The following is a 27,710-nucleotide window of genomic DNA, read 5'->3' as shown; positions in this document are numbered from 1 at the left end:
AATCAATGAGCACCGGAATCCACCTCGTTTTCAAACTGGTACCCATTAACTATACACACTTAATCACGCTCTGTGAGCCAATAAAATCCTGTCTAGCACATGTACAATGAGATTCCCTAAAACCTGCCATGCTGGATATATGCATACTGGATATATTACTGATTTATTGATCACTAAAACCAGGATGCTGACTTGTCTCCAAATAGCTGACATTTTCTTTTTTCCTCAGCTGCTGCTCAAATAAACCGTATCTTAAAGCGCTTTTTGTATTACATAAGCAGTAAATGTTTTGTTAAGCCTCCAGTAAATTATCCTGTAGCACTGTTTAAAACAGTTTTCCATTCATGCATCATGTCCTTGTCAGGGTCACGGTAGACCTTGTATATTTTTAAATTAATGAGTTAGCTGCTCACTTAGTTGTACTTACATCACATAGCAACTACATGTACAGACTTGTGAGAATTTTTATTATATATATGTTTTTACTGTATTTTTGAATGTTTTGTAAGAAAAAATGGATTTGAAATCCAGTGGGGATTGCCCACACGGGTTCTGATTGGAAGGTTGTTCAGATTCCAGGTCCACCAAGCTGCCACTGCTGGGCCCCTGAGCAAGGCCCTTAACCATCAAATGCTCAGTCATATAAAATGTAAGTCGCTCCAGATAAGGGCGTCTACCAAATTTCAAAATGTATTTATTCACTTCAGTAAATCTTCAAAATGAGTGTTCTTGGATTCCTGAGATGTTTCCAGCCTCTATGTTGTGTCAGAAAATTATGAAAATGACTGACACTAATCTATCACACAAACACACATTCATACACAGGGCCAATTTAGCATATACGTCCACCTAACGGCATGTTTTTCATATTTGGAAGGTGGGAGGAAACCAGTGAACCCAGATGAAACCCATATGAACATCAGGATCACTTGTTCAGACAGTAAATCGAGCGATCATACAGAATAAGACAGAAATATGAACCCAATAATCTGAAATATTACATAAATATTCCACATGAATTTTAAATCAGTGATCCCTTCATTCTGTTCCTGTCTAGTCTCTGGGGGGGTGTTGATAGCATAAGTGTTTAAGGCTCTGGTTTGTTGATTGGAAGATCGGTCAAGCTGGCACTTCTGTGCAATTGAACCTTTAACCCGTTTCTGCTCCCGGGGCACTATACCATAGCTGCCCCTGTCCTCTGACCCCAACTTCCTAAGAATTCCACTGTACTGTAATGTATAATATAATAAAGAATTCTTCTTTTCCTAACTTTCAGTTGATATTCTTCAGAAAAAGATGTTTTTTTTGCACATTTTCCACCAGCATCTGGAAAGAAATATGACTAACTAATTAATGTTAACTATATACAGTATGTGTCTACTGTTAGTGAAGTCAAAGCTACATTTAGATTTTATTGCACATTAATGAACTCCAGACGGTCTCCATTTGCCCTGACAGAACGCGAGCGTGGCGCATTAGCACATCTTTCAAACGGGAAAGTCGAGCGGAGATGAGAGCACCAGCCGGAAGATTACTAATGGGAGATGGGAGAAAGAAGGAGGAGGCGGGCGGGGCAAGAAAATGTCGGAGAGTTCAGAAAAATGTTGTGACGATCAGTCCAGATTCATGCTATAGTTTTAAGATACTTATAGTTTTGACTTATTGTGACTGTGGTGTTATAGTGTAGAGCTCATACACCAAACGTGTGAGTGTTAGCAGGTTCGGAAACTAATACACACACAAACACACGCATGCACACAATGAAATTGGATAAAGTGTGTGTTCGTGTGTAGGGGGCTTAGGCAGCAGCTGTGAGGCTCGAACACCTCCGTCTTATGAAACAAACACTAATGAGGACACCTGGGGTCAGTCCCTCTCAGCACGAGATCTCGAGAATGCCTTCAGAATGAAACAACTTCTACTAGCTCCTTTTATAATAACACTCCATACTGTGTGTGTGTGTGTGTGTAGAGCTGATGTAGAGACATTTTTTAGTGCCTGAAAGCTCTTGAGGCCGTGTGATCCCTTCAGACCAAAACAAACTTACTGGGCTTAACTTGCAGTGACCTCAGTATGTGTGTATATGTGTGTGTATGTGATTGACAGGTCCAGAACATTACCCAGTCTATGGAAGTGCTGGATTTAAGGACCTACCGGGATTTACAGTACGTCAGGGACACGGAGAACTTGATGAAAACAGTGGACGGCAAATTGAAGACGGCTTCAGAGAACCCACGCAGCCTCAACCCCAAGAGCTTTCAGGTATCAAGTCCATATTTATTGTAATCTCATTCATATATACACTGAGACTCTGGATCCATATCCATATTTACAGAGAGATGAAATACAGAGTCTCCAGTATCACAGGTTTGGCCCAGGAATTGAAATAAGATGGAAGGAGTCTGGCACGGAAAAATACAAACGGCAGCAAATTGTTTGTTTAAAATAAGAGAAGCTAAAGTAATATCCAGTAGGATATTGCTACAGTTTTATTGTTGTGTATTAAAAATACAGAAATATACTTTGTACAGCCGATATGAGATTTTCATTCTAGTGGCTGAAATCGAATTCGGTGCTAATTCATTCGTTCATCTTCTCTAAACACTTTTTCCTTTAGATGTTATTCAGAAACCACACTAGTGGCCTGGAAAAATCACAACAGCTTGTTTATACTTTGATTTTGAAACCCATGAATGCTAATACGCTGCTAGATTTTACTCCTGTGTGCTGGGAAGAGCTTACGACCATAGCATTTGTGCCTGCTAGCTAGCATTCGACTCGTCGTCCATTACTTTACGGATCTTCATGGAGTTACACCACTGATCCGTTGCATCTGTTATACTGTAACGTGTTTTTCTGTATTTTTAAAGCTAGCATCCAGAACAACATTACTGACCCTCCAGTGAAAGACATACGTTTTTAGTTTGACTATAAACACACCGAAAACAGAAATGAGTCAGACATCTTGAGTTGGTGCATCTCTATTTCCACCCTGATGAGTCACTCAGGTATTTGGAAGCCCACCAGAATCGCGCTAGCATAACACGATAGCATGACACCCACAAAAAAAACCCTCCATGTAAATGCATTTTGATACAAATTACATCCTGAGATCTTTCTAGAAACAAATTATTCATTCAAATATGCCTGAAACACCGACCTGCCTACAACATGCTGTGATTGTATCTCATCTAACTTCCTTTTTTAAATTGAAACTCTCAGGAGGTTTCAGCGGGTCTAGACTTCCTCTTCTTCTTCCTCTTGTTCCAGACCTTTCCTTCTGTCTTTTCTGAATATATTACTGCATAAAATACTTTAAGATGAATAACTAATATGAATAACAAACCCGGACTTTCAGAGGTTGAAAAACTCCGGGTCGGTGTATTAAGTAAAAATCTTGTGCCAATTTTTATGCACATGATTGATTTTCTGGGCTAGCCATTCACACCCATTCAGATTATATAAATGACCTGCGTCTAGTTTCCGCCTCTGAAGGATGTCAGATGTTTCTTCAGTAGAAGTGTCTGAGACAGGGTTTTCACAACACGCTGCCACTGTCGCAGTCTTCAGAGCCTTTATAGCGGAATACGATTCACAGATATAAAAACAGTGTAGTGTTGGAGGAATATTTGCAGGAACTACAGGGTTAGTAGAATGACAGTGTAATGAATACACGGGGCAGTAAAAAGAAAGTAAAAACAGAATAACAGGATCAGCATGGTGATAAACTGAGTGCTGTAAATATTGTATGTTAAGATGTGCGATCTTACTGTGCAAATCTACTGATATTAGATCGTAAATCATTTTGGACAAGAACAGCTCAGCATTCCTAAAGAACCTGAACTGAACCTCAAATGGAAAACATCCCTAAGCTCAGGTTTGATAACAACTGAAAACGTCCCTGAGCTCAAGTTTGGTGACTAGCTGATGGTTTGAAAGTCCAAACCGGGCAAGAACTCAGGCACTGAGTCGTTCTGGTGTACTGTATACACAGCTCTTTAGAGAGATACATCAAAAACAGCAGCGTCGCACAATCTGGGTTGTAATGTCCTACACAACTGATTTCTGTGTTTAATCAAGCCCTTGGGCACTGGTCCTTCGAGGGATTTCAAAGGAATTTAAATAAGGACCTAAAGCGAGATTTATGTTTTTCTTTTTGTGAGTTGAGTTTGTGTTTGTGTTTGTGTGGATAAAAGCCTTTCTCTGCTGCGCCATCCTTTCTACTGATAAACCACACCACACATATTAACGGTTATGCCCCACTTATCTCCCAAAGACTAAGAAGGGCCTGTGATTAGTGCACTTTTTCATCTCCTTAAAACCGTGTCGCATTCTGTGACCCACTCATCCTCCAGGATCCGAGATTAGTCTGAGCTCTAGCGCTTATGCTAAAGCAGGCTTTAATATTCCGACCAAGTCTTTCATTGCCTAATGATAGGAGGAGAGCCTGGGATAGTATGTCTGCCTCAGGGGTCCAGTCATCTATGAGTCTAAACTCAATCATGTCACTCCACCTCTCTCACCATCATTCCAAAGAGAATTATTCAAAACATGTCCTCAAAATTGCAGTTCATCTATCAATAAATTTTCAATGAATAAAGAATAAAGTCAGTTTTTGAGGGAAGCCTTGCTGTGGTGCTGCGCGTTGGTTCAAAGGGCTGCTCTGCAGAAGGCAGGCTTTATTTTACCACGAGCAACTGATGAATGTGGGGAGCTCAAAGTCGCCTGTGGCAGGCCGGCAGATTAATGAGACCAAATTTTCATGACTCAAAACGGGAAAATGAGATTTATGATGCAGCGCCGCTGGTCTGAGAGGTGCTCCATCACCGGATTTACAACGAACCTTAACAAGGAAGAAGCAGCCACACTTCCTGTGGCTAGCAATAGTACCTATACAAACCTGATTCCTCATTCCCTTTTATATGCCTAATCCTGTTCATGATGTGTGAGCTTTGGCACCAGCAAGACTTTTTACAATAGGGTAGCCATAATGGACCCAAAAACTTTATGTGGGTGGCTAATCTACATCTATAGAAATGACATATTTTTATAGAAATGATAAAAAATGACAATGACATCTTTTTATCTGTGTATGGCCAGAGAAGGAGTCCTAATGGACAAAAAAGCCACACAGCTAACCAGCAACTAAAAAGGCATCATGAACATAACATTAGGCTACATCTTATGAAGTATGCTAGCAAGTCGACATCTTTAGCTAACTGTAGCTTATAAGGACCTAAAGAAATCAATTGTTAGGCCTCCAAATAATTAATATTGTTTAAACACTGATTGCTCACCTGTTTATTTTTTTATTTTTTTGTGGTTAGTTGGTCCAAAGAATAGTTTCACATTACTGTTAGCTAGCTATATGTGCTTGTCCAATGTGGGGTATTCCACTTGATGACAATGCTCACCAGTGGGCAATAAATAACAAAAAATTTGTTAGGATGTAAAGATATGTTAAAGTGGACATTCCATTATTCCACAGCGACATTGAACAAGTTGTTTAGTTTTGCATCATTTGAGATCTCTGACAACAACAGCAGCAATATTTTCTTTCTGAGGTGGCCTTGTGTCTCACTCCAATGGCCTGACCACCTCTTAGCTAAGACCATGATGGTGCTCTACATTTCCCTTACTCACACCTCGACTGAAAGAGCTGATGGAGCTTGAAATGAAGAGAGCAGTCCTAGCAATTTAAAAGAGGAATAATGTGCAGCTGAGTTAGCAGATGTATTCTGATCAAAAAAGGTCAAATCAGAGGATCACTGGAGATCACTTCTGCAAAGCTGGCACCACTCTGAACTGGAGCGGAAAAAGACAGGAAAGAGAGATTTTGAGTGCAGTGAAAAAGTAAGGATGGAAAGTGATCATCTTGAGTTCACTGAGTGCCACTAATCACTGATTAGAGAAATCATCACTGATGCTCCACTTATTTCTACAACATGCCAAGTAATTGCGGACATTTGTAACAGTGTCCTCAGATGTTCTTGCACTTTCGCATATTTTTTCCCAACTGGCAAGGATGTTTACCCCTACAGTTTGATGTTTGTTTGCGAGATGTTGTTGAACCCAGGTGCAGACCAGGAAATCTGTCCTCCTTCTGAAACCAGAGGTGTGGACTTGGTAACAGCTTAAACTAGGTATGATGACATTTCAATTATGGACCAAGTGAAATATTTGGTTCAATTTACTACATCATGTTCTGGGTTCACAGTCATGCAGCAGGTCTGAGGTTACTGGTTTCTGAGATTGGGTTACTGTCTGTACAGAGTGTTCACAGGGTTTTTCCAGTAGATGGATTGTCTATGAATTAACCCATGGTATGACTCTGTAAGTAATGGACTGGTTTACTATCCAGGGTAGATTCCCAGGATAGGCTTTGGGCCTGCTGCATCCCATATGCTAAGGCAGTTAAGTTAAGTTAAGCCTTTATTTGTCACATATACATTACTGCACAGTGAAATTCGTTTTTTGCATATCCCATCCTTGGGTCAGAGCACAGGGTCAGCCATGATGCAGCACCCCTGGAGCTGAAGGCTTAGGGGCCTTGCTCAAGGGTCCAATGGTGGCATATTGGCAGTGCTGGTGCTTGAAACATGATCTTCCAATCAACAAGCCAGAGCCTTAAACATTTGAACTACCACCAACACAGAATGTTAAGTTTGATAGTGGTTGGGAAAGGTCTAGCACAAGATGACTTGCTGGTCAAACTATGGATATATGAATCAAATTGCAACAACATGAAGGATTTTTGTACAATTTGAACTTGAACTATTGCCCACTGGTGAGCTAAAGTAAAAAAAAAAGAAAAAAAGAACAAGGTACAAGCTTGATTCTCAGTTGGAAAGAGGTTGCATTGATTAAACCATCCACCAAACTACTCATAACTGCTGGGTAATTTAGCGTAGAGACTTGAGCATGAAGCTGAAGAACAGATCGGACAGAAGCCTTTAACAGTAATGGGTTGTAACACCACGCTGAAGAAAGACAATTTACAATGAAAATTGCTGGATTTGACATGGCCATGTTGTTTTGCCAGAAGCTCTGCCACACTACCCAGTCAAACGGCCAACGGCACACACAGTTCCCTCTCTCCCAGTGCAAGCCTACTCTGACTGCATGCTGTTTTGTACATCCGCATTCGTTTTTAATTATTAATCCGATCTACTGCTCCATCTGCTCCCAAGCCTTTTCTCAAAGTCACAGATGCCACATGTGGATTTTTCCACAAGGGCTTACTAACTACAAACATTTTTCTACCAAGACAGAAGCCAAATAAGTCTGTAGTCAGGACATCATTTCAACAGATGTGCAGAATCCGCACGGACGCTCTTCAATCTGAAACGTGTCAGCGTTGTAAGGGCTCATGCCTCAGCGAGCAGTGAACTCATAACAATATGCAATGACATTGTACTAAAAGCAGTACTAAAATCCACCAGCCTTCACAGCAGACATCTGAACTTGACTGCAGATTGATTTTTGATTGTAGTTTTGGGCAAATATAAGTTCAAGTTTACAAACTACTCAGTTTACACAGTTCCTACTTTACAGTAGGGGTTTAATACAGTGCCATTTTCAGTATATGTATCCATTTATTGCTCAAAATATTTTGAGCTAAATCTATATTTGGCCCAAGTGGGTGTGCCCTGACATGCAAAGGGGAAGTTTGTATTTTAAGTCAATTGTATCAGGACCTGCCTGGTTTTATACACCGCCAATTCTCAACATATAGGATTACAGAGGCAATTTTTCTGATATTTCAGCATATGTATAAAAAATGGAATCAGACATACACGTTAAGCTTAAATAGCTGTTCCTAGTTTTGCTTGATTAAGTTAATATGGAAGAGTGCATATCTTTTCTACCCTTTCTATTCCATATGGGATTGGACACAGATGAACTGCAATTAATTTTCCGTTTGGTGTCTTCCGAAAGACCTGAACCAATAATAGATGTGATATGAGATGTTTTCTCTCCTTCTGTCTACTAGGACCTAAAGGACAAAGTGACTCAGCTGCTCCCCCTGTTGCCAGTGCTTGAGCAGTATAAGACGGATGCGCAGATGATCCTACGACTTCGAGATGAAGTGAGGAACCTGTCGCTGGTGCTCATGGCCATCCAAGAGGAGATGGGAGCCTATGATTACGAGGAGCTCCGGCAGAGAGTCCTCTTACTGGAGACACGCCTTCACTCCTGCATGCAGAAGCTGGGTGAGAATGAGGGAGAGTGTTTTGTGTGGGTGTGGACTGAGTGTGATCGCATTATTAACACTTGTATTCACACTGATAACTGAGAGGAAAGCCCTAATTCCAAATAGGGTAGTGATTATCTTCAAATTATGCAACTTTGAAGCTTTTCATATGACTATAATTACCTGAAGATGAACATAACCTTTTGTGTCAAAAGCCTTGCAGTGTTAATCCAAGCCATTTGCCGTTGTTTTTTTAGCTTCTAGCTGCAGACCTTTTCTCCTTTCTTTTCTATTCTTCTTTATTGCCATGTGTGTGAAGCCTGTGTTTGTTCCTTAAGCATCTATGTAGAGACTTAGAACAAACAGAAAACATCCCAAAAGAACCCCAGAGGAACCCATTGTTTTGAGAGTATAAAGTTCACTGGCTCGGCAACAAGACTTAAGCTCTAAAGGTTTTGTCCGGGTGTGGGTTCTTCAGTGTTATCCATGTTCTTTGATTCAGAACCTTACTCTCTTGCGGCAACTTTAGGGTGCCTGTTGTGACCTTCTCTGAGATCTAACCCTACAAAATCTCTCTAAAACAGTGTCTTCAGCTCAATTTCTGCCTTCAGTCAGAACTGCTTGATCTCTTGAATCCATCCACAAAAGTCGAAAGTACGACTTACTCAGACAAGATCTAGGATGACATTTCTTTGTATTTCACAGCCCTGACATTTAACGTTTTTTACTTAAGCTGGGATTGGTCCTGCTGACTGTGGACATGGTGGCTTTAGTAGAAGTTTGCCTTGTATCTCGAAAGGTTGGATAGTCAATTCCCCACCTTTGCCTTAATGTACAGAGTTTGTGGATTTCCTCCCACAGTCCAAACACAAGCATTTTAGGCTGATTGACATTTCTAAATTGTCTGTAGGGTGTGAATGCTGTGTGTGTGTGTGTGTGATGAGTCGGCACAATGTTCAGGATATCCCCCAGATCCTAGACTCCAGGCTCCCCTGTGACTCTGGGTATTATAAACAGAAAAGAAAATGGATGGACAGAAGTTACTGACTAGACAGCACTAGGACTTGTCTGAACCAGCATTAATCTGAATAATTTTGTAGTTACTCTTGATGACGTCTTCTGTCAAAGCATGACTGAACCGTTTCCCTGGCTTTCAACCGTAAATATAAAAATACGTGAAGGTATCATTTTGATTATTTGCTGTTGACACATATCAGATTATTTTGGATTTTTGTACAGTCGAGCTGTAAAGAGAATGAACTGAAGAAGATTCTAGAAGAATCTAGAAGAAGAAAAAGAAGACTATAGATTTGTGTAGATTAGTGATAATTGTGTCAGGTAACAATTTGGTGTCCATTTTATTGCTAATATATTTGGAGTCACATGATCAGTGAATGAGCTGGATTATTTCCTACATCAAAAATTTTTCCCCAAATGAGAAAGTAAGTAAAACTAGACAGACTTTGCCGAATACAGATAACAGAACCCTTGGTTTGAATGTTTTGAAAGTGTTCCCACTAAATTGTTTTACATTCAGAGGAAATGCTGCATGAGCCAAAGCATTATGGACCATGGGCACAATTTACATTTACAGCACTTTAATAGGAGCCACTATCCAGAATGTCATTTATCTTGTTTATCTCAGGCCCTGCAGTGGCAGCTTGGAGGATTTGAGTTCACAGCCTTATGATCAGAAGTCTAACATCTTAACCACTGAGCTGCCACTTCTCAGCCAATCACAAATGCAGCTGCTTAAATGTTTTAAGTGCACTTTTATAATAGTTTGCCTCCCATCACTCTTATCAAGGCATCAGTGAAACTGTATGATATAATGCTCTGCTCAGACCTAATAGCTTCCCGCTGCAGATATTGATAGATATTAGATTTTAGCCTTCACATCTAATCTCATGACTAGCCATCATTGCAAGATGAATTTTTAGCTTGAAGGAATAAGTGACCTTTGAAATATTTGACAACCATGCAAAAATGGCATAATACGAGACACTAGACTGGCTATTCTTACAGACGTTTGCTGCTGATTGAGTCCAAACAGAAAACTTGCACTACGTTATAAGTGCCGTCTTTGGCAGCGTGTCTTCCGCTGCTTCAGCAGAACTCCGTCGAGCCAGCCCGAAAGTCTTCATTTAATGAACAGCTTCGAGTTTTAAATCAAACGTGTATGTACATATGCATAGTTAGGAAGGAACGATGATGACCTGGAATTAGATTCATTGATTGAAACTGCATCCATACAATTAGAATTATGCAAATCCTAGCTAGCACAATTAGAAGTATGCTGATTGTAATTAGCGATTACTCGCGTTTCTATTCTAATCACCCATTTAGCTCGGATATTACGTCCGGGTATTTTTTTAATGACCGATCTAAAGTTTTTCCATAAATCAATTACAGACGTATACAAAACACAAACACTGAGTCATCGTAGCTCAGCTAATCGTTTCAGAACTGGCTTTCCGTAACCTGCGCTGGCATGTGACAAATTGTGTCGGTGTATTTTTATCACAAACGCCACACGCGTACAGATCATCTGAGAAAAGGTAATTTGTCCTCGCTCAGGCATAAATAAGCTTGTTTTATCAGAAACAGTCGCTGATTCTGGATGCCGCATACCTTTCATGCCATCGAATCTCATTTGGATATTTGTTGTTTAACCCTGTCAGACTGCACGTATGTTGTATGTTGACGGCTTCGTGATTCTTTCATGGTTATTTTTCTGGGCAGTTGAAGAGTTCAGGCTAACTAGCAGGCACCATATGGTCAAGATTTTATTGTTTCATTATTTAAAGCATTGCATGCTTCTGTTGGGTTGGAAATCTCTTATAGGTGATCTTGGAGTACTTCAGTGGGTTTTAAAGTTATCCAGCCAGAATCTGATGGTTGCTTTGTGAAATGAACTTTACTCTAAATAGCTTTACTAGCGCTTCCATGGACTTAATGACTGTGAACAAGGAAACACGAAAGCAGTAGCATCACTAGCCATCATTTTTATCTTGATATAACTGATAAACATTCTATCTATTTGGAGGGGATCTGCTAATTCCATTACGTAGAGACTTTTATTTTGAATTTTGACATGGGGCATGACCATTTTGTGTGTCTGAGCACGAGAGAAGCAGGCGGCGGGGGAAAAAAGCCTGCGTTGTGCCGAAGAAGGTGTTCGTTTAAAGTGACGTTTAGACTCGTGATAGATGTCAAACATGCTAAGAGTGGTGATGTGCATTATCTTTCTGTTTTTCTACTTGAACACTGATAAGCAAACTGTTGTTTTCTTTCAGTGAGTGATCAGAACTGAACCGTTAAATCATACAACTATCGTTTCTGAAATTCAAATTTAAATTCAAATTCAAATTCAAATTCAAATTCAAATTCAAATTCAAATTCAAATTCAAATTTTATTTGTCACATACATAATCATACACACTATGTTATGCAGTGAAATGCTTACACGACTGTTTTGACCCTAGGAAAAGGAATAAGGACAGAAAAAAAGACAAGGATAAAATATAAAAATACAAAATATAAAAAGTTCACAGTAGGTAAAAATAAAATATAATAAAATATGTATATAGAATATGTATATAAAGTAGAATATACACTATATTGCCAAAAGTATTCGCTCACCCATCCAAATAATCAGAATCAGGTGTTCCAATCACTTCCATGGCCACAGGTGTATAAAATCAAGCACCTAGGCATGCAGACTGTTTTTACAAACATTTGTGAAAGAATGGGTCGCTCTCAGGAGCTCAGTGAATTCCAGCGTGGAACTGTGATAGGATGCCACCTGTGCAACAATCCAGTCGTGAAATTTCCTCGCTCCTAAATATTCCACAGTCAACTGTCAGCTGTATTATAAGAACGTGGAAGTGTTTGGGAACGACAGCAACTCAGCCACGAAGTGGTAGGCCACGTAAACTGACGGAGCGGGGTCAGCGGATGCTGAGGCGCATAGTGCGAAGAGGTCGCCAACTTTCTGCAGAGTCAATCGCTACAGACCTCCAAACTTCATGTGGCCTTCAGATTAGCTCAAGAACAGTGCGCAGAGAGCTTCATGGAATGGGTTTCCATGGCCGAGCAGCTGCATCCAAGCCATACATCACCAAGTGCAATGCAAAGCGTCGGATGCAGTGGTGTAAAGCACGCCGCCACTGGACTCTAGAGCAGTGGAGACGCGTTCTCTGGAGTGACGAATCGCGCTTCTCCATCTGGCAATCTGATGGACGAGTCTGGGTTTGGCGGTTGCCAGGAGAACGGTACTTGTCTGACTGCATTGTGCCAAGTGTAAAGTTTGGTGGAGGGGGGATTATGGTGTGGGGTTGTTTTTCAGGATCTGGGCTTGGCCCCTTAGTTCCAGTGAAAGGAACTCTGAATGCTTCAGCATACCAAGACATTTTGGACAATTCCATGCTCCCAACTTTGTGGGAACAGTTTGGAGCTGGCCCCTTCCTCTTCCAACATGACTGTGCACCAGTGCACAAAGCAAGGTCCATAAAGACATGGATGACAGAGTCTGGTGTGGATGAACTTCACTGGCCTGCACAGAGTCCTGACCTCAACCCGATAGAATACCTTTGGGATGAATTAGAGCGGAGACTGAGAGCCAGGCCTTCTCGTCCAACATCACTGTGTGACCTCACAAATGCGCTTCTGGAAGAATGGTCAAAAATTCCCATAAACACACTCCTAAACCTTGTGGACAGCCTTCCCAGAAGAGTTGAAGCTGTTATAGCTGCAAAGGGTGGACCGACGTCATATTGAACCCTATGGATTAGGAATGGGATGTCACTTAAGTTCATATGCGAGTCAAGGCAGGTGAGCGAATACTTTTGGCAATATAGTGTATATAGGAAGTGTAAAATGTGTGTTACAACTGTGTTATGCAAAATTATATAAAGTGTGTATTGTGCAATAGTGTCCAAGGTGCAGAGGGCAGCAGTACGGGGTGGTCACGAAGTGGAATACTGTGAGTACTGAACTTTCCTGAGAAGGTGGTTCATAGACTTTCTTGTGTGTGAACCTTTTTGATACCAGAGCACAAGAATGAACAGAGTATAGCTGTTTTCCCTGGATTTCTTTTCTTTTTTTGGAAAAGGACTTTGAACTTTTCGAACTGAACTGAAGTGAACTTTGTGTTATATGTGCTAACCCTAACCCTAACCCTGGAATAGACTCTGGATCTAAAGCAACCTTAATTTGGTATATGACTGAATGAATATTTTACTATACAGTGGAACCTTGGCATACGAATGCTCTCTCGTACAGATTTTGATTTGAAGAATTGAAATTTGGCAAGAAATTTGCATCGGCATATGAAGCATTTTTGGTACACTACCAGTCAAAAATTTGGACACACCTTCTAATCCCATGGTCTTTCCTGATGTTTATTTCTTTCTACATTGTAAAACAATGAAGGCGGCCGAAATCCACAATAATGTCCTTTGAACAGTTGATATTGAGATATGTCTGCTACTGATGCTCTGTAAAGTCTTCATAACGGCTCTAATCTGAGGTGCTGTTAATTGGTGATTTCTGAGGCTGGTAACTCTAAATGAACTTCTCCTCTGCAGCAGAGGTCAGTTTTGGTCTTGCTTTACTGGGATGGTCTTCATGTGAGCCAGTTTCATCATGGTGCTTGATGGGTTTTGCAAATGCACTTGACAATACTGTTCTTGCAAGAACTATTCCAGAACACCTGACCTTCGTGTCTTAAAATAACAACTGACTGTTTTTTGTTGTCATTACATATGGATTACTTAAGTCCATGTGTGTTATTTCATAGTTTTGAAATCTCCAGCATTGTTCTAGAATGTAGAAAATAAATCTCTAAACAAAAAAACATGGAATTAAAAGGTCTGTCCAAACTTTTGACTGGTAGTGTATATGAATGAACTGACCTGAACCGAACGCAAGTTAAGTTGTGCATACGCCCGGGAACAGTTCAAAACTGGTTTGCATCAGTGGAAAGCCAAGCGAAGCCTACCGAAGCGAGTTTATGGTCTTTTTTAAGTCAGCGGAAGAGTCTGTGTGATTTTTCAGGCATTTTTTTGTTGACAGATTGGTGGTGTGGGCGGTCTGTTTTATTTTTAGCCCAAGCTTGGTGGCACGACTTCCTGTGAGGAACCTTGACATGGAATGCTTGACTTGGGACAATTCTTGGTAAGCAGCCACACAGTTTCCACACGCTTCGTATTGGTCATATTTTTGTGTGGCTAGAACGGATTGCCTGCGTTTACATTATTTCTTATGGGAGAATTCGTTTTGCAGTACAAATTTTCACCTTAAGAACTCGCCTCCAGAACAAATTCAATTCGTATACCGAGGTTCCACTGTACACTAGACCTGAAGGTTTTGCATTCAGAGGAAACACAGTCATCTGACCATTATAGACTATGGACATTTTGCTAGACTTATATTTATCTCAGTTACACAACCAAGCAGCTGAGGGTAAAGGGTTTTGATCGAGAGCTCAGCAGTGGTAGATTTGAGCTTACAGACTTTTGATCTAAAGTCCAGCATCTTAACCACTGAGCTACCACTTCTTACAAAATCAAACTTTCAGCTGCCTGAATGTTTTAAGATAGCTTTTTTTTTCTTTGCAAAAGGACTTGAGGCTATAGAAGTTACTATATATTAGAACTGTTTCCAAATCAAAAGTAACGGAAAATCATTACACGTTTGAAGAAAATCAGATCTTTACCAGTTACTCAGAGGCAGGAAGCATGTGTGTAAAGCCAAACTCATGGTCATAATTCATAGCAATGCTGCAAACACAGGAATGAGGATCATTTATAATGAGGAAGCAGGAATATGGAGAAAATCGAAGACGTAGACAATAAACAATGAACAAAGCTACACAATGGATTAAATAGACAAATGAATTAAGATCTAAAACAAAACAACTCGACACCCAACACACAAAAGGCAGAGGTCTTGATAAAAGCACATGAAGTGCACATATTGCATTGTCCTGGGTAAAGCACTCTAGAACCATATGACGGTGTATAGTTTGTGCTTCCGGTGAAACCCCAGTGAAACTGTTTTCGAGAGAGTACAGGTTTCTGGATAACTCTGGATAGATTTAGACTTTTCTGACCTCTATACATTTCCCTGAAGACTCTAGACATTTCCGACTGCGACACAATTTTGTCCAAAATCTTTTTTTTCCCCCTTTATGTATTTCTTTAAGATCGGATTTCCCCATTAGCGTTAGACAGGGTTTTATGTGTAACACAATTTTTACGAAGCCAAGAACATTTAACTGCTCAAAGAAGCTCTTTATCTAAGAGTGTAGAGTGCGGGCCATTAGACATAGAAACACAATACCCCTTTTTTCTGTTTCTTTTTTTTTTATTATTTCCTTTTACTTCACATTTCAGTTGAGCTAGTCATATAATGTTCAATCTTTTTATTTCAATTTTCTTAATATGAATTTTAATACTAATATCATTACAAGATTTTTATGTGTTGTGATCTAGCTGTACGGTATCCTTGGGGTTTCTGAAAGGTGCTTATAAATAAAATGCTATAATAAAAATTTAAAAAATAAAATAATAATAAATCAATAAAATAATAATAATTGGTGTGCACTAGAAAATTAAATAAATAAAGATTTTTTCTAAACAAACTGAAAATTCACTCTTGAGGTTTTAATTTATTATTTATTTATTTATTTATTTATTTATTTATTTATTTATTTATTTATTTATTTATTTATTTATTTATTTATTTATTTTTTAATCAAACGAAAGTTGAAATTAGATGCAGCTATGCGGGTATTTGGAAATAGACAGAAATACAGATGTTGCCATTATGTTACCCCGATACTGAAGAGGATACCCCACACTGTACAGGAATGATTTAAACACATTTTTGTTTATTTTTCCATATTTGAAGGATTATTTGGGCTTATTAGTAGAATTTGTTATAGTGTACAGTATATGAGTGTTTCTTAATGCTGTTAAAAATAGTAAATGAAACATGAAGCAGAAAGTATTAACAGTGTGTGTGTGTGTGTGTGTGTGTGTTTGTGTGTTTGTGTGTGTGGTTTAAATCCAGGCTGTGGGAAGCTAACAGGCGTCAGTAACCCCATCACCATCCGCGCCTCAGGCTCTAGGTTTGGTTCCTGGATGACGGACACCATGATTCCCAGCTCTGATAACAGGGTAAGAGAAACTAATCCATCCTCCTGCTAATCACATGACCACAGCTCTGGAGGCAGGAGAGTACTTACATGCACGTGCACTTACACACTCACACACACACACACACACACACACACACTCACACACATGCCCACATACGCTCTTACTCACACACGCTCACACACATAATGAGTCTCCCACAGAGTGTGAGTCATGGACGCTGGAAAGCTGTTTTCCAGCATGGAGAGATCTGAGTCACTGATAGATGGTCATCTCTCCTCCTCTTCTCCTCTCCACCTCTTCTTCACTCACTCCATCCCTTCCTCCATCCTTGCTTTTTTTTTTTTTTTTTTTACGACCATCTCCACCACCACTCCCACCCTTACTCCCCCCCTCGCTCCCTCCCTCTCTCTCTCCCACACTCCCCCTCTCGTCCCTCCCTCACTCCCCCTCTCGATCCCTCACTCTCTTCCTCACTCCCCCTCTCGCTCCCTCACTCCCTCCCTCTCCCTCGCTCCCCCTCTTGCTCTCTCCCTTACTTACCCTCTCCCTTACTCCCCTTCTCGCTCCCTCGCTCTCTCCATCACTCCCCCTTTCGCTCCTTCCCTCACTCTCTCCTTCATTACCTCCCTCACTCTCTCCCTCACTAACCCCCTTACTTTTACCTTCACTCACTCTCTCCCTTAATCTCTCCCTCCCTCTCACCCTCGCTTCTTCCCTTGGTTCCTTCCTTGCTCTATCCCTTGCTCCCTCCCTAACTCTCTCCCTCCCTTGGTTCCTCCCTCACTCTCTCCCTCAATCCCTCCCATGCTCTCTCCCTCCCATCCCCCCTCCCTCCTTTGTTCACTCTCTCCCTCTATACCCCCCCCCACTCTCTTTCCTGTCCGAGTCTGATTAATCGCTTCATCACGGAGCATAGATATTAACAACTTGTTTAGGCTAAAGTTTGCAGTAATTAGCAGCAGCTCCACCACAACCTGACACAGCACTTCATGGAGATGATGTAGTAAAGCTTTCCCTTACCGGGCGCTGCACATAACAAACAACCCAAAATAACTACTGCAGGGGAGACGAGAACAAAGACGAGGGTAATAGATGAGGGAAGAAGAAGAGAGAGAAGAGAGAAAAATAGGGCAGGGAAATAAAAAGGAGGGGAAGGAATGGAACAAAGAGATACTGTGTTAAAGACATAAAAGCTTGGCTGAATAGGAACAATTTTCTTCTACATTATGATTCAATAAATCCAATCCTGATGTTTGGTATTAAATCTGCCCAGAATTAGAGGTGCGTCACAAATCGAGTACTTTCTGAAAAGTCCACTTCAAGATGTTGAACTTATTCAACTGAAAAAAAAGAAGTGTGGAATGTTAGACACGTCACAACCTCGACGTTAGCAGCGTTATTTACGTAGAGAGAAAAGGGGCGGAGCTACCAGAAAAAATTTCAAGATGGCTGATCCCAAATGACATACTACACACTATGCACTATGTCCTCTAATGTCTAGTGTATGAATGTTAGAATGGTCAAACTTGTCTCTAATGGGACACTACCATTTTTTTTTACTAAATGGAATGTTATAAGGTATTTCCCAGTTGATGGTAAATGAGATTAGACACACATAACATGATGCTGTTAGCTTTAGCATTTACAATACGGTTAATATTTTAATGTGTTAATTTAAAGACATTTGGAAGACTTCTCGTCCACTGGAGTACCATGTTGAAATTTTTTTTTTAGCATTTCTGATAGCCCCGCCCCTCTTCCTCTACATACACTAAGTGCATGAAATGTCCAACAATCTACACTTCATTTTTTATTTTATTTTTTATTTTTTTAAATAAATGCATGAACTGGATAATTTCTTCTTCTTCTTGATGGACTTTTCACACTACTTTGAACACACTACTACAATACACTATTAACACTATTCGTGTAGAATAATACATAAGTATGAGATTGGAATGCACCTTAAGACTCCACTCTAGGTTTTAGTAGACTAACAGTATTCCTCATTACCATTTGGATTATTACACACTTCCTGTTTTGATCATCACACAAAAATCAGCTCTTTCTATCATGCATTATATTATGTTAGAAAGGGTTTGAGTTTTGAAAGACGGATGTAAAGACAGTGGCCGAAAAGTGCAAAACAAAATAACAAATCAGAAAAAAACAAACAAATCTAAAAACAAGAAATCAGAAAAGAAAATAACAAATCAGAAAATAAAAAACAAAATTTAAAAACAAAAATAAGAAATTAGGAAAGAAAATAAGAAATACAAAAAACAAATCTAAAAACCAAAATAAGAAATCAGAAAAAAAATAGCAAATCAGAAAATAAACAAATCTAAAAAGAAAAAAAAACAAACAAATCAGAAAATAAAGAAATCTAAAAACAAAAATAAGAAATCAGAAAACAAAATAACAAATCTGAAAAACAAAAAATCTAAAAACAAAAATAAGAAATCAGAAAAAAAACCCAAATCTGAAAATATTATTTATGTTTTATATTATATTATATATTATATTATGTGTTATATTTATATATTAGTTATTTAAATTATTATTAATGTTATCTTTTCAGATGTTATTATAGTTTTCAGATTTTTTTTCTTTTTTCAAATTTTTTATTTTGTTTTGCGCTTCTCAGCCACAGTATTTATGCATGCACAACCCAACACATACACCCACAACATGACATGAGGCTGAGAACCGTGTTTATGTAGATAATCCCTATCCAGATATGATCTCTGCATGAAACCTGCCTGAAGGAAGCAGATGTAGAGAGGAGGAGAAGTCTAGAGGAATTAGAGCATTATTTTTCCTTTACTGAGGTCTAAATGAAGAGTCACCTGATTTAATCTGGTCTTGTGTTCCGGATGTAAATCCAGGCAAAGTTTTTCATCAGACTGAACCAAAAACTGACTTTTTTCCAACAACTTTAAGCCATCTTAGTTTTGTAACCATGAATCAGCTGTAGAAGATCCTCTACTGTGGTTTAACCAATCAGGTGCATTTATGTAAATGAGTTAAAGAGATTCGCTAGAGAATATTCCCAGACGTTCGTAGATTTTCCGTTTATTTACTCTCTCTGACTGAAACATGCCATCATTTCCGTAATTAAACTACTGTTGACTAAAACAGGGGTTAAAGATAATCAGAGAGTGTGTGTGAGTGTGAAAGTGTGTTTATCCTCCACTTGTCAGTTTCTAAACTGAACTCAAACGCTACTACGCAAATTAGCAAAACTAATTTCAATTGAAATTCTGAATTTTATTTGTCACATGCAGTTTGACATTGTCCTAAAAATCAGTAAAAAAATAAAAAGAGAATAAAATATATAAAGAATAAAATTTCAATAAAAAAATGTCATTTACTATACAGGTGGGAAAGAGAAAATATTTTGATAAAATATATGGAAAAATATAAAAATATATATATTGATAAAAAATATAGAAAAAAATGAAAAAGTACAATCATAAAAGACATGGCAAAATCTGAAAAAAAAATAGTAATCTACAATATATATTAATAGAAGATACAGCAAAATATAAAATATATTAATAAAATATATGGCAAAATATAAAATATATTAATAAAATATACAGAAAAATAAAAAATATATTAATAAAATATAAAAATGTATTGATAAAAATTGTGGAACATCAACTGAACAATCTGTGCAATCAATAAATAAATAAATAAATAAATCCCTTTTTCAGGTTCTAAGTATCGTCCAGGCTCACAATGTCTGAATGACCTGTGTGACATTCCCTCTGTAAGAAAACCACTTCAAATGATGTTTAATAGCCATAAACTAATCAATCATTACAAGCCATTTCATTTAATCAGAGTAACTGTGTATCTGTTCCTTGGAAAGCAAGAGTTTTTACAAACATGGACCTTTAGCTGGATGATATAATGGATAGTAATCAGTGAACAGCAAAGGACCCAAGATCAGGTCTTTTGACTGTGGATTTAATGATGGTAGGAGTCAACGGAAACACATTAGTCCTTGTATCAAATACATTAATCACATCAGGCAACGTATAAATCAGGGAGCTCTGGCTAATAGCGGAATCGATCATACCGATCAGACTGTCATCGAGTTCATGGTGTCACCTCGGACAACGGAGATGAAGAGGAACAAATGGTCATCTCCGGTTTGGGTGAAACCACAGGCTGACCGCAGGGATGAATAAATAAATAAAAAGATAAATAAGCTCAAACACATACCACACCATCTTAAACACACACAAGCACCATGGAAATATGATGCTCACGCTCCAAGTGGGAGATTTTAAAAAGGGGGCGGATTAAAAATGGAGAATGGGGGGGGGAAAGAAGCAACCGAGGGAAATGGAAAATAGAGATGAAAAGAGAGAGGGCGATTTCTCAGTAGGACCTCATTACAGTGTGAAGGACGAATCCGAGCCGCAAACACCAGCCGTATCTGTCGTCTTGCTCCGAAAGCTCTGTCAGAGACAGCGTGAATATGAAAAGATGGAGATCTCAGCCGAGGTCTGAGGGACGCTCGGGTCATGCAGAGAGAAAGAGAGAGAGAGAGAGAGAGAGAGAGAGAGAGAGAGAGAGAGAGAGAAGGAAGCATGGAGCGTAAGGAAGAGAGAGAGATGCTAACAGGATTGATTTGCTGCTGTGAGCTGGTAAAGGTCACGGTGCAACAGCAGCAGTGGAGTGCAAAGCGCAAGAACATACACACACACACACACACACACAGAGAAGATCTATCTCACACACACACACACATACACAGAGAGAGAAGATCTATCTCACACACACACACACACACATACACAGTTAGTCACCACAGGTGAAAGGCTACACTTCTCACACTTCTATTAATTTTTTTCTGTCGTTTTTTCTTCCACCAATCCTGCTTCCTTCTGCCTTACTTTCTTGACTTATAGTATACAGCTAACACTGAACTATAAGACATCCATACTAAAGACAAACAGAAATATATGATAACAATATTGACAATTTGTCAATAGCGCATGAACACTGTGGTCATTTACATCATAATACACTCTCAGAAGCCTGACCAACTCAGCGGTCATGGAAACATGTAGAGGACTGGATATTTATTTCATGGAAAATATTTCATTTATATAGATGTGAGGAAGAAAATAATCAGGGGTGAGCTATTAATTAGAAATAAAATTAGGAAAAAAGCCCATATTCATAAAAAAAATAAATTAATTACTAAATCATTAAATTTTTTAAACTTAAAGAGAAAACTTTATCATGATTTTTTTTTCTAACTCAAAATACATTTTTTTTTCCATTTGCAGCTTTTACTCTGAAAGTTATAAAGCATCTGCACTGGAGACTCCTTCCTAATGTATTAAATAAAAGTCTCCTCACTGACACTGTCTCTGTATCAACATTAACCCAGTATAAAAACATCATCATACTGGAGCAAGTGGATTAACAGGAAACAGGATTCTCTGATCTGCTGAAACTTCCTGACCAATCAGAATTGAGAATTCACCAGCCAGGCCACTGTGCATTGTTGTTAGTCCGTTTCTTATACCATTTCCTGCTGCACCACTTTTCTATCTTTCTGCTAACTATGTCTGATGCACGTGTCTTCCTGGGTAGTTAAACCGTGGAGAGAAAACTCTAGAAGGCATGTCTGAGTTCATCATTATGTCTGCTGAAACCTTTTCCCCAGCTAATCAACCTAATGACTGTTTTATTGAAAGTGTCTGGGCCACAGAGGAGCAAATAAAAATTTGAATTCCATTTCATTTTCCGCTCTCCCTCCTTTCCCATAACTCTGTCCTGCTGTTCATTTTCCGTCCTCATTCATTTTAATATCTCCATCTCTGCCTTTACTGTCGTCCTTCCCCTCCCTTTTCATCTTCCTCCCTACCTCTTTATGCTCACGCCTCTTCTCCGTCTCTTGTCGTTTCCTCAAGGTGTGGTCAATGGACGGCTACTTCAAAGGCCGGCGTGTGCTCGAGTACCGCACCCTAAATGACTTCATGAAGGGTCAGAACTTCGTTCAGCACCTCCTGCCTCACCCCTGGGCCGGAACGGGTCACGTGGTCTACAACGGTTCCCTCTACTACAACAAGTACCAGAGCAACATCCTGATCAAGTACCACTTTCGCTCGCGCAGCGTCCTGGTGCAGAGAAGTCTGAGCGGCGCCGGGTACAACAACACCTTCCCGTACTCCTGGGGCGGCTCGTCCGATATCGACCTGATGGCCGACGAGAGCGGGCTGTGGGTCGTGTACACCACCATCGCCAACGCCGGCAACATCGTCATCAGCCGCCTGCAGCCAGAGAGCCTGGAAATCCTTCAGACGTGGGACACGGGCTTCCCCAAGCGCAGCGCCGGCGAGTCCTTCATGATCTGCGGTACTCTCTACGTCACCAACTCGCATCTCGCCGGCGCCAAGATCTACTTCGCCTACTACACCAACACGTCCACCTACGAGTACACGGACATCCCATTCCATAACCAGTACTCACACATCTCCATGATGGACTACAACCCACGTGAGCGTGTGCTCTATACCTGGAACAACGGCCACCAGGTGCTCTACAACGTCACGCTGTTCCAGGTCATCAAGACCTCCGGGGACTGACGCTGTCGCTTATACGTACACACACCTACACACACATACACAATACACAACACACCTGTGCATTACATATTTACCATACAAGTGTATATACATATAAACTGATAAGAAGGACATGACCATGACTGGAGCTTAGACTTTTCTTTTTCTTTTTTTTAATTTTCTTTTTATTTTTTTTAACATTTCATAGAGTGCTATTATTCACATATGTACTGCGAAAAAGCCCACGGGCAGCAAGGTCGATGCCGATATACGGACTGAGCTCTTGTTTTATTTTATTTTTTTTTGTGACAAGTGAGCATGACACGTTTTTGATTTGTGGCCAAAAAAAAAAGAATAAACGTCTACCTTTACCATTTCAGAGCGTGTCTTTCATTTCACTTTGTTGAGAGAAAAGGTGAGGGACACGTGTGTGTGTGTGTGTGTGTGTGACATTGACACAAGCCACTGTTTTCCAGCAACGGTTCCCTCAGGGTTTCCTGCAGAAATCTGAGTAAGGATACGGCTCTGTGTAAGAACAGCCGGTGTTCTGTAGGTGTACCTGACAAGGATTCCTGACGAGAGCTGTCAGTGTTTTGGGGAACTTTATGGTCCATGAAGGGCAGAGTGGAGAGGCACTAAATGAGGACAGACGGAGAGATGGAGAGGAAAGAATAGAGGAATGATGATGAAGGCATTAAAATGCAGCTGGAGTGATGAGGTCGGGGACTTTGCCAACACTCGCTGCTGTGGCTGTTTGCTGCAAAATGTTTTTTTTGTTTTTTTTAGTGTCCAAGGGAGTCGCCTCTTTCTTTTGCTTAAAGAATATTCGTTTAATATTCAGATCATTCGATTCAATTTATTTGTATAGCGCTTTTAACAATGGATGTCGTCTCAAAGCAGCTTTACAGAACATACGAAATATAGTACAAAAAGTTCAAGATTAATATTAGACGTATATTTCAGTGTATTTGTATTAATCCCTAATCGCTAATGAACAAGCCTGAGGCGACTGTGGCGAGGAAAACCTCTCCTTAGATGGTAAGAGGAAGAAACCTTGAGAGGAACTACTGTAGACTCAAAAGGGAACCTCATCCTCATTTGGGTGACACCAGAGAGTGTGAATTACCATAAAACATAGAATAAAAATAATAAAGTTTTTTATTTATCACTAACATTTATATCTAATGAGCAAGCCTGAGGTGACTGTGGTGAGGGAGAACTCCCTGAGATGATATGAGGAAGAAACCCTGAGAGGAACCAGACTCAGAAGGGAACCTCATCCTCATTTGGGTGACACCAGAGAGTAAAAAATAAATTATGCCTTTTAATACAGATATTTTTGGATAAAGTTTGCCCGTAAAATTCCACATGCTCTCTCTCTCTCTCTCTCTCTCTCTCTCTCTCTCTTTCTTGCTCTTAATTCAATTCAAATAAGCTTTGGCATCACTGTGTTATAGGAGAAGCAGACATTGGAAATACATTGGAATAAAGGGAACAATGTGAAGAAGTGATAAAGGGAAATGAAAATCTCTCTCTCTCTCTCTCTCTCTCTCTCTCTCTTTCTCTCTCTCTCTCTTTCATCTTTTTTATTACAGATGTGCATTGAACAGTAATCTTCTGGGTTCTTAGTAACTACCTGCAGAGTGAAATGATGGTTTAAATCTTTGAGAAACGGAGCTAACGAAATTTGTTAACAAATAACAAAAATAAAAACCCTGACAAAGAGAGAGAGAGAGAGAGAGAGAGAGAGAGATTATAAAAAAGCACCGCAGACCATCACATCACATCTCTTGAGAGAGTTTGAGGAACTGTCAGAGTCGGAATTCGTTCAATATATCGACACCGCTGACATTTCTACCACTGGTTTTATTTCTGCAGGCACAGTTGTTGGTACAGCTTATATTTCCTTCATTTAGAAAAAAAAAACGGATTCTAGCTAGGCCACACCCACTTCAAGTTAAAATCCAAATCCAGATGCAGATGTTAAGCTAAACAGATCCAGATAGCAGCACCATCTTCATCAAAAGACCTTTTGTCCATACGGTTCATATGGAGGCTCCTTAAACTCATCAAATCCGGGCCAGTCTTCACCATTCCAAGTCATACTCACTCTTAACTGCACAGCAGGCATGTATTTACATTTGTAATCATTGGGCAAACACAGAAACCTCCACTAAAGCTGAGCATGTGAAGGTTAAGGGTCTCGATAAAGGGCTCAGTAATGACTAGCAGAGCCAGAATGGATTTGAATTCAGTAGCAGCTCAAAGTCTTAACCACTGATCCAGCACTTCATCCAACAGCACCTGCTGTTCGCACACTCGCCTCCATCCAAATACTAACCACAAGAAAGCTGAAGAAAGGCTTAACCATCGTCTGCTCCGGTTGGATCTGAAGCCTTGTTTGTTTATTCAACTTTCAATAAATAAATAAATAAATAAATAAATAAATAAATAAATAAATAAATAAATGTGGTGTTTCGTTCTGTTAAATTCTCCCTGTGTTCCATCTTTGATAAAAATATATTAAAAAATGTCATTTCATATAGCTAGCTCTCCAAAACAGACAACATAGCCGGAGCGATCGTCAGGAGCTGCCGTGATCGTGATAGATAAATCATTTCTGACTAATCAGAATCAAGAATTCGACGACACTGGGGTAAATAATAAATAAAAGATCAGTCCTAAAATCTGGAAATGAGTTTTTTGCATTTTCAAATCCATCATTCTGAAGTTTTGGGTGAAATATCTGAATTTAGCTCTGTGTTTTGACCCAAGCTCAAAATATTTTCATGGTTTTTTTTCCTACAACATAAAATACATCAGTAATACATCACCCGTGATTTTTTTTAAGAGCTTATCTGTCTGGAACAAGACGGTTCTGATGTGAAGTGGCTAAATTGGATTACGGAGGTTGTGGGGAAGTTAAACATCATCGCACTGAACAGGAAAACTCTATCTCTATCTACAGGTTGTGTTTATACCAATGACACAATCTTACACACTTCATTCGGATTCCTTCACAGAAAGAGAAGAGCGGAACTTTATCAAGGAAGCTGTGGTTTTCATAAACAGATAGAAAGAGTTAAAAGTTTAGTAGTGGTGACGTTAAAGTCATGTGACTTTAGCTATTTACTTTTGGTGACTGTATTTAGGCAAAAGTGGAAGAATGATAAAGTTCTGTTGGTCAGAGATGGCGAGTAAATCGATGAATACAAATTTAAGGAGAAAATGTGGCCAGAATAAAAGATATGTATAAAAAAATCAAAAAGTAATTGAGTACAAGTACATAAAAACCTCTGGTTAAATTTGTTGGCCCTAATCTTGAATATTCTTTTGAAAAAAGTCAATATTCTGCTGAAGGAGTGACCGAAAAGTACAAGGAGGACAGAAAGAAGAATAAAACAGAGTGACTTGAACACTGGAGATGACCCAGAGCTCTGACTCACAGAAAAGTCCACCTAATTGTTGCATCATTGGTGTTTAAGTGTGCTGTGAATAAAAGCTTTGATTCAGCGACGGCGCATGAAATGAGCCGGAAATTGGTGCGAGCGGCGCTGGAAAAAAAATCTGCATACACTTAATACACTGCCTGAGAGTTCAAATATTCCTCCTCCTTTCAGTGAAACATGCACAGGCAGGAATCAGGAGGCTCCAGGAAGCTTCAGCTGGATAACATCAGCTTGAAAGAGGGTCTAAAATCAGCAGGTATCTGTGCTGAATAAAAGATGAGCCTGTAACAGGATGTGATGCTCCTTATTGTCTCTTTGTATTAGGAGGGAGAAACAGAGAGAGAGAGAGAGAGAGAGAGAGAGATAAAGCAGGAGAGAGACAGAGATAAAGCAAGAAAGAGAGAGACAGATATGAAGCAAGAGAGAGAGAGAGAAAGAAAGGGAGAGCGAGAGACAGAGAGAGAGAGAAATGAAGCAGATGAGAGAGACAGAGACAGATATAGAGAGAAAGATAGAGAGAGTTTCAATGGCATAAGCAAAACTCTAACAGTTATGTAATCATTCAGGGGTGTCCTAAAGCACACCTGTTATAGACAGCTTTGAGTGTGTGGGTTGAGAGAGAGAGAGAGAGAGAGAGAGATCCTCCACTTAAAAAAAAGAAAGAAAGATCCATGGCTGTGTGCAAGCAGCGCAGCATGTGACGGCGTTTAATTAAGACTTACAACCGAGCAGCCAATCTGACAGCTGCTTCATACGCAGCCAATTAAAGGAAGCAGCAGCCTTCTCTCTCTCTCTCTCTCTCTCTCTCTCCCACTGCAGCTAAACCTGTAACCACATCTATTACCGTAACACGTCCACGCTCTACGCTCGTCCACTGCTGTACATCTCACTCCGACGGGAGCGCACGGCTCACTCCATACTCATGACACGACTGGACATGCAAATATTCACCTGAACTACTGCACAGCTCCAGCTGCAAGGCAAATGACATGTTTATTTTAATGTTTTCATATTAACAATTTAGTGTTTCCATGGTAACCGGTGCTGGAATGCAAACTAATGTTGAAGTGTTTTAACAAAACAATTTAAAAAATGGGAACAAGGGAAATAATGACATCATAATCACTGATATGATGAAGTATTGTGTAAGATTTTAGTCTGCAGTATCAGCACTTCAGAACTGAGGATTTTTCAGAAACATTAACTCATATTATTAACCTGGAAAGAAAGAAAAAAAAGTGAGAGAATGATTGAATAGAGCTGCTATAAAGTCCCAGAAAATATGATACGTTATATTATGTATTACATG

The 27,710-nt window shown here is 39.6% G+C and overlaps 1 protein-coding gene across 2 annotated transcripts in view; it reads left to right on the top strand.

Annotated features, from left to right (window-relative positions):
• The window catches only part of olfm2a (olfactomedin 2a), a 132,632-nt gene extending 109,301 nt beyond the window's left edge, over window positions 1–23,331 (top strand). For both annotated transcript variants that reach the window (XM_058378233.1, XM_058378231.1), the window contains exons 3-6: window positions 2,107–2,262; window positions 7,994–8,213; window positions 16,271–16,377; window positions 22,299–23,331. In XM_058378233.1, the coding sequence (XP_058234216.1) occupies window positions 2,107–2,262; window positions 7,994–8,213; window positions 16,271–16,377; window positions 22,299–22,973 (1,158 nt within the window). In that variant the 3' untranslated portion in view covers window positions 22,974–23,331. The remainder of the gene's footprint in view (window positions 1–2,106; window positions 2,263–7,993; window positions 8,214–16,270; window positions 16,378–22,298) is intronic.
• Window positions 23,332–27,710: the final 4,379 nt, after the last annotated feature.

Source organism: Hemibagrus wyckioides, linkage group LG24 (genome assembly GCF_019097595.1).
Source record: "Hemibagrus wyckioides isolate EC202008001 linkage group LG24, SWU_Hwy_1.0, whole genome shotgun sequence".
In the NCBI taxonomy this organism is placed as follows: Eukaryota; Metazoa; Chordata; class Actinopteri; order Siluriformes; family Bagridae; genus Hemibagrus; species Hemibagrus wyckioides.
The sequence above is the reverse complement of the archived record's forward strand: the minus strand, read 5'-3'. Positions and strand labels throughout refer to the sequence as shown.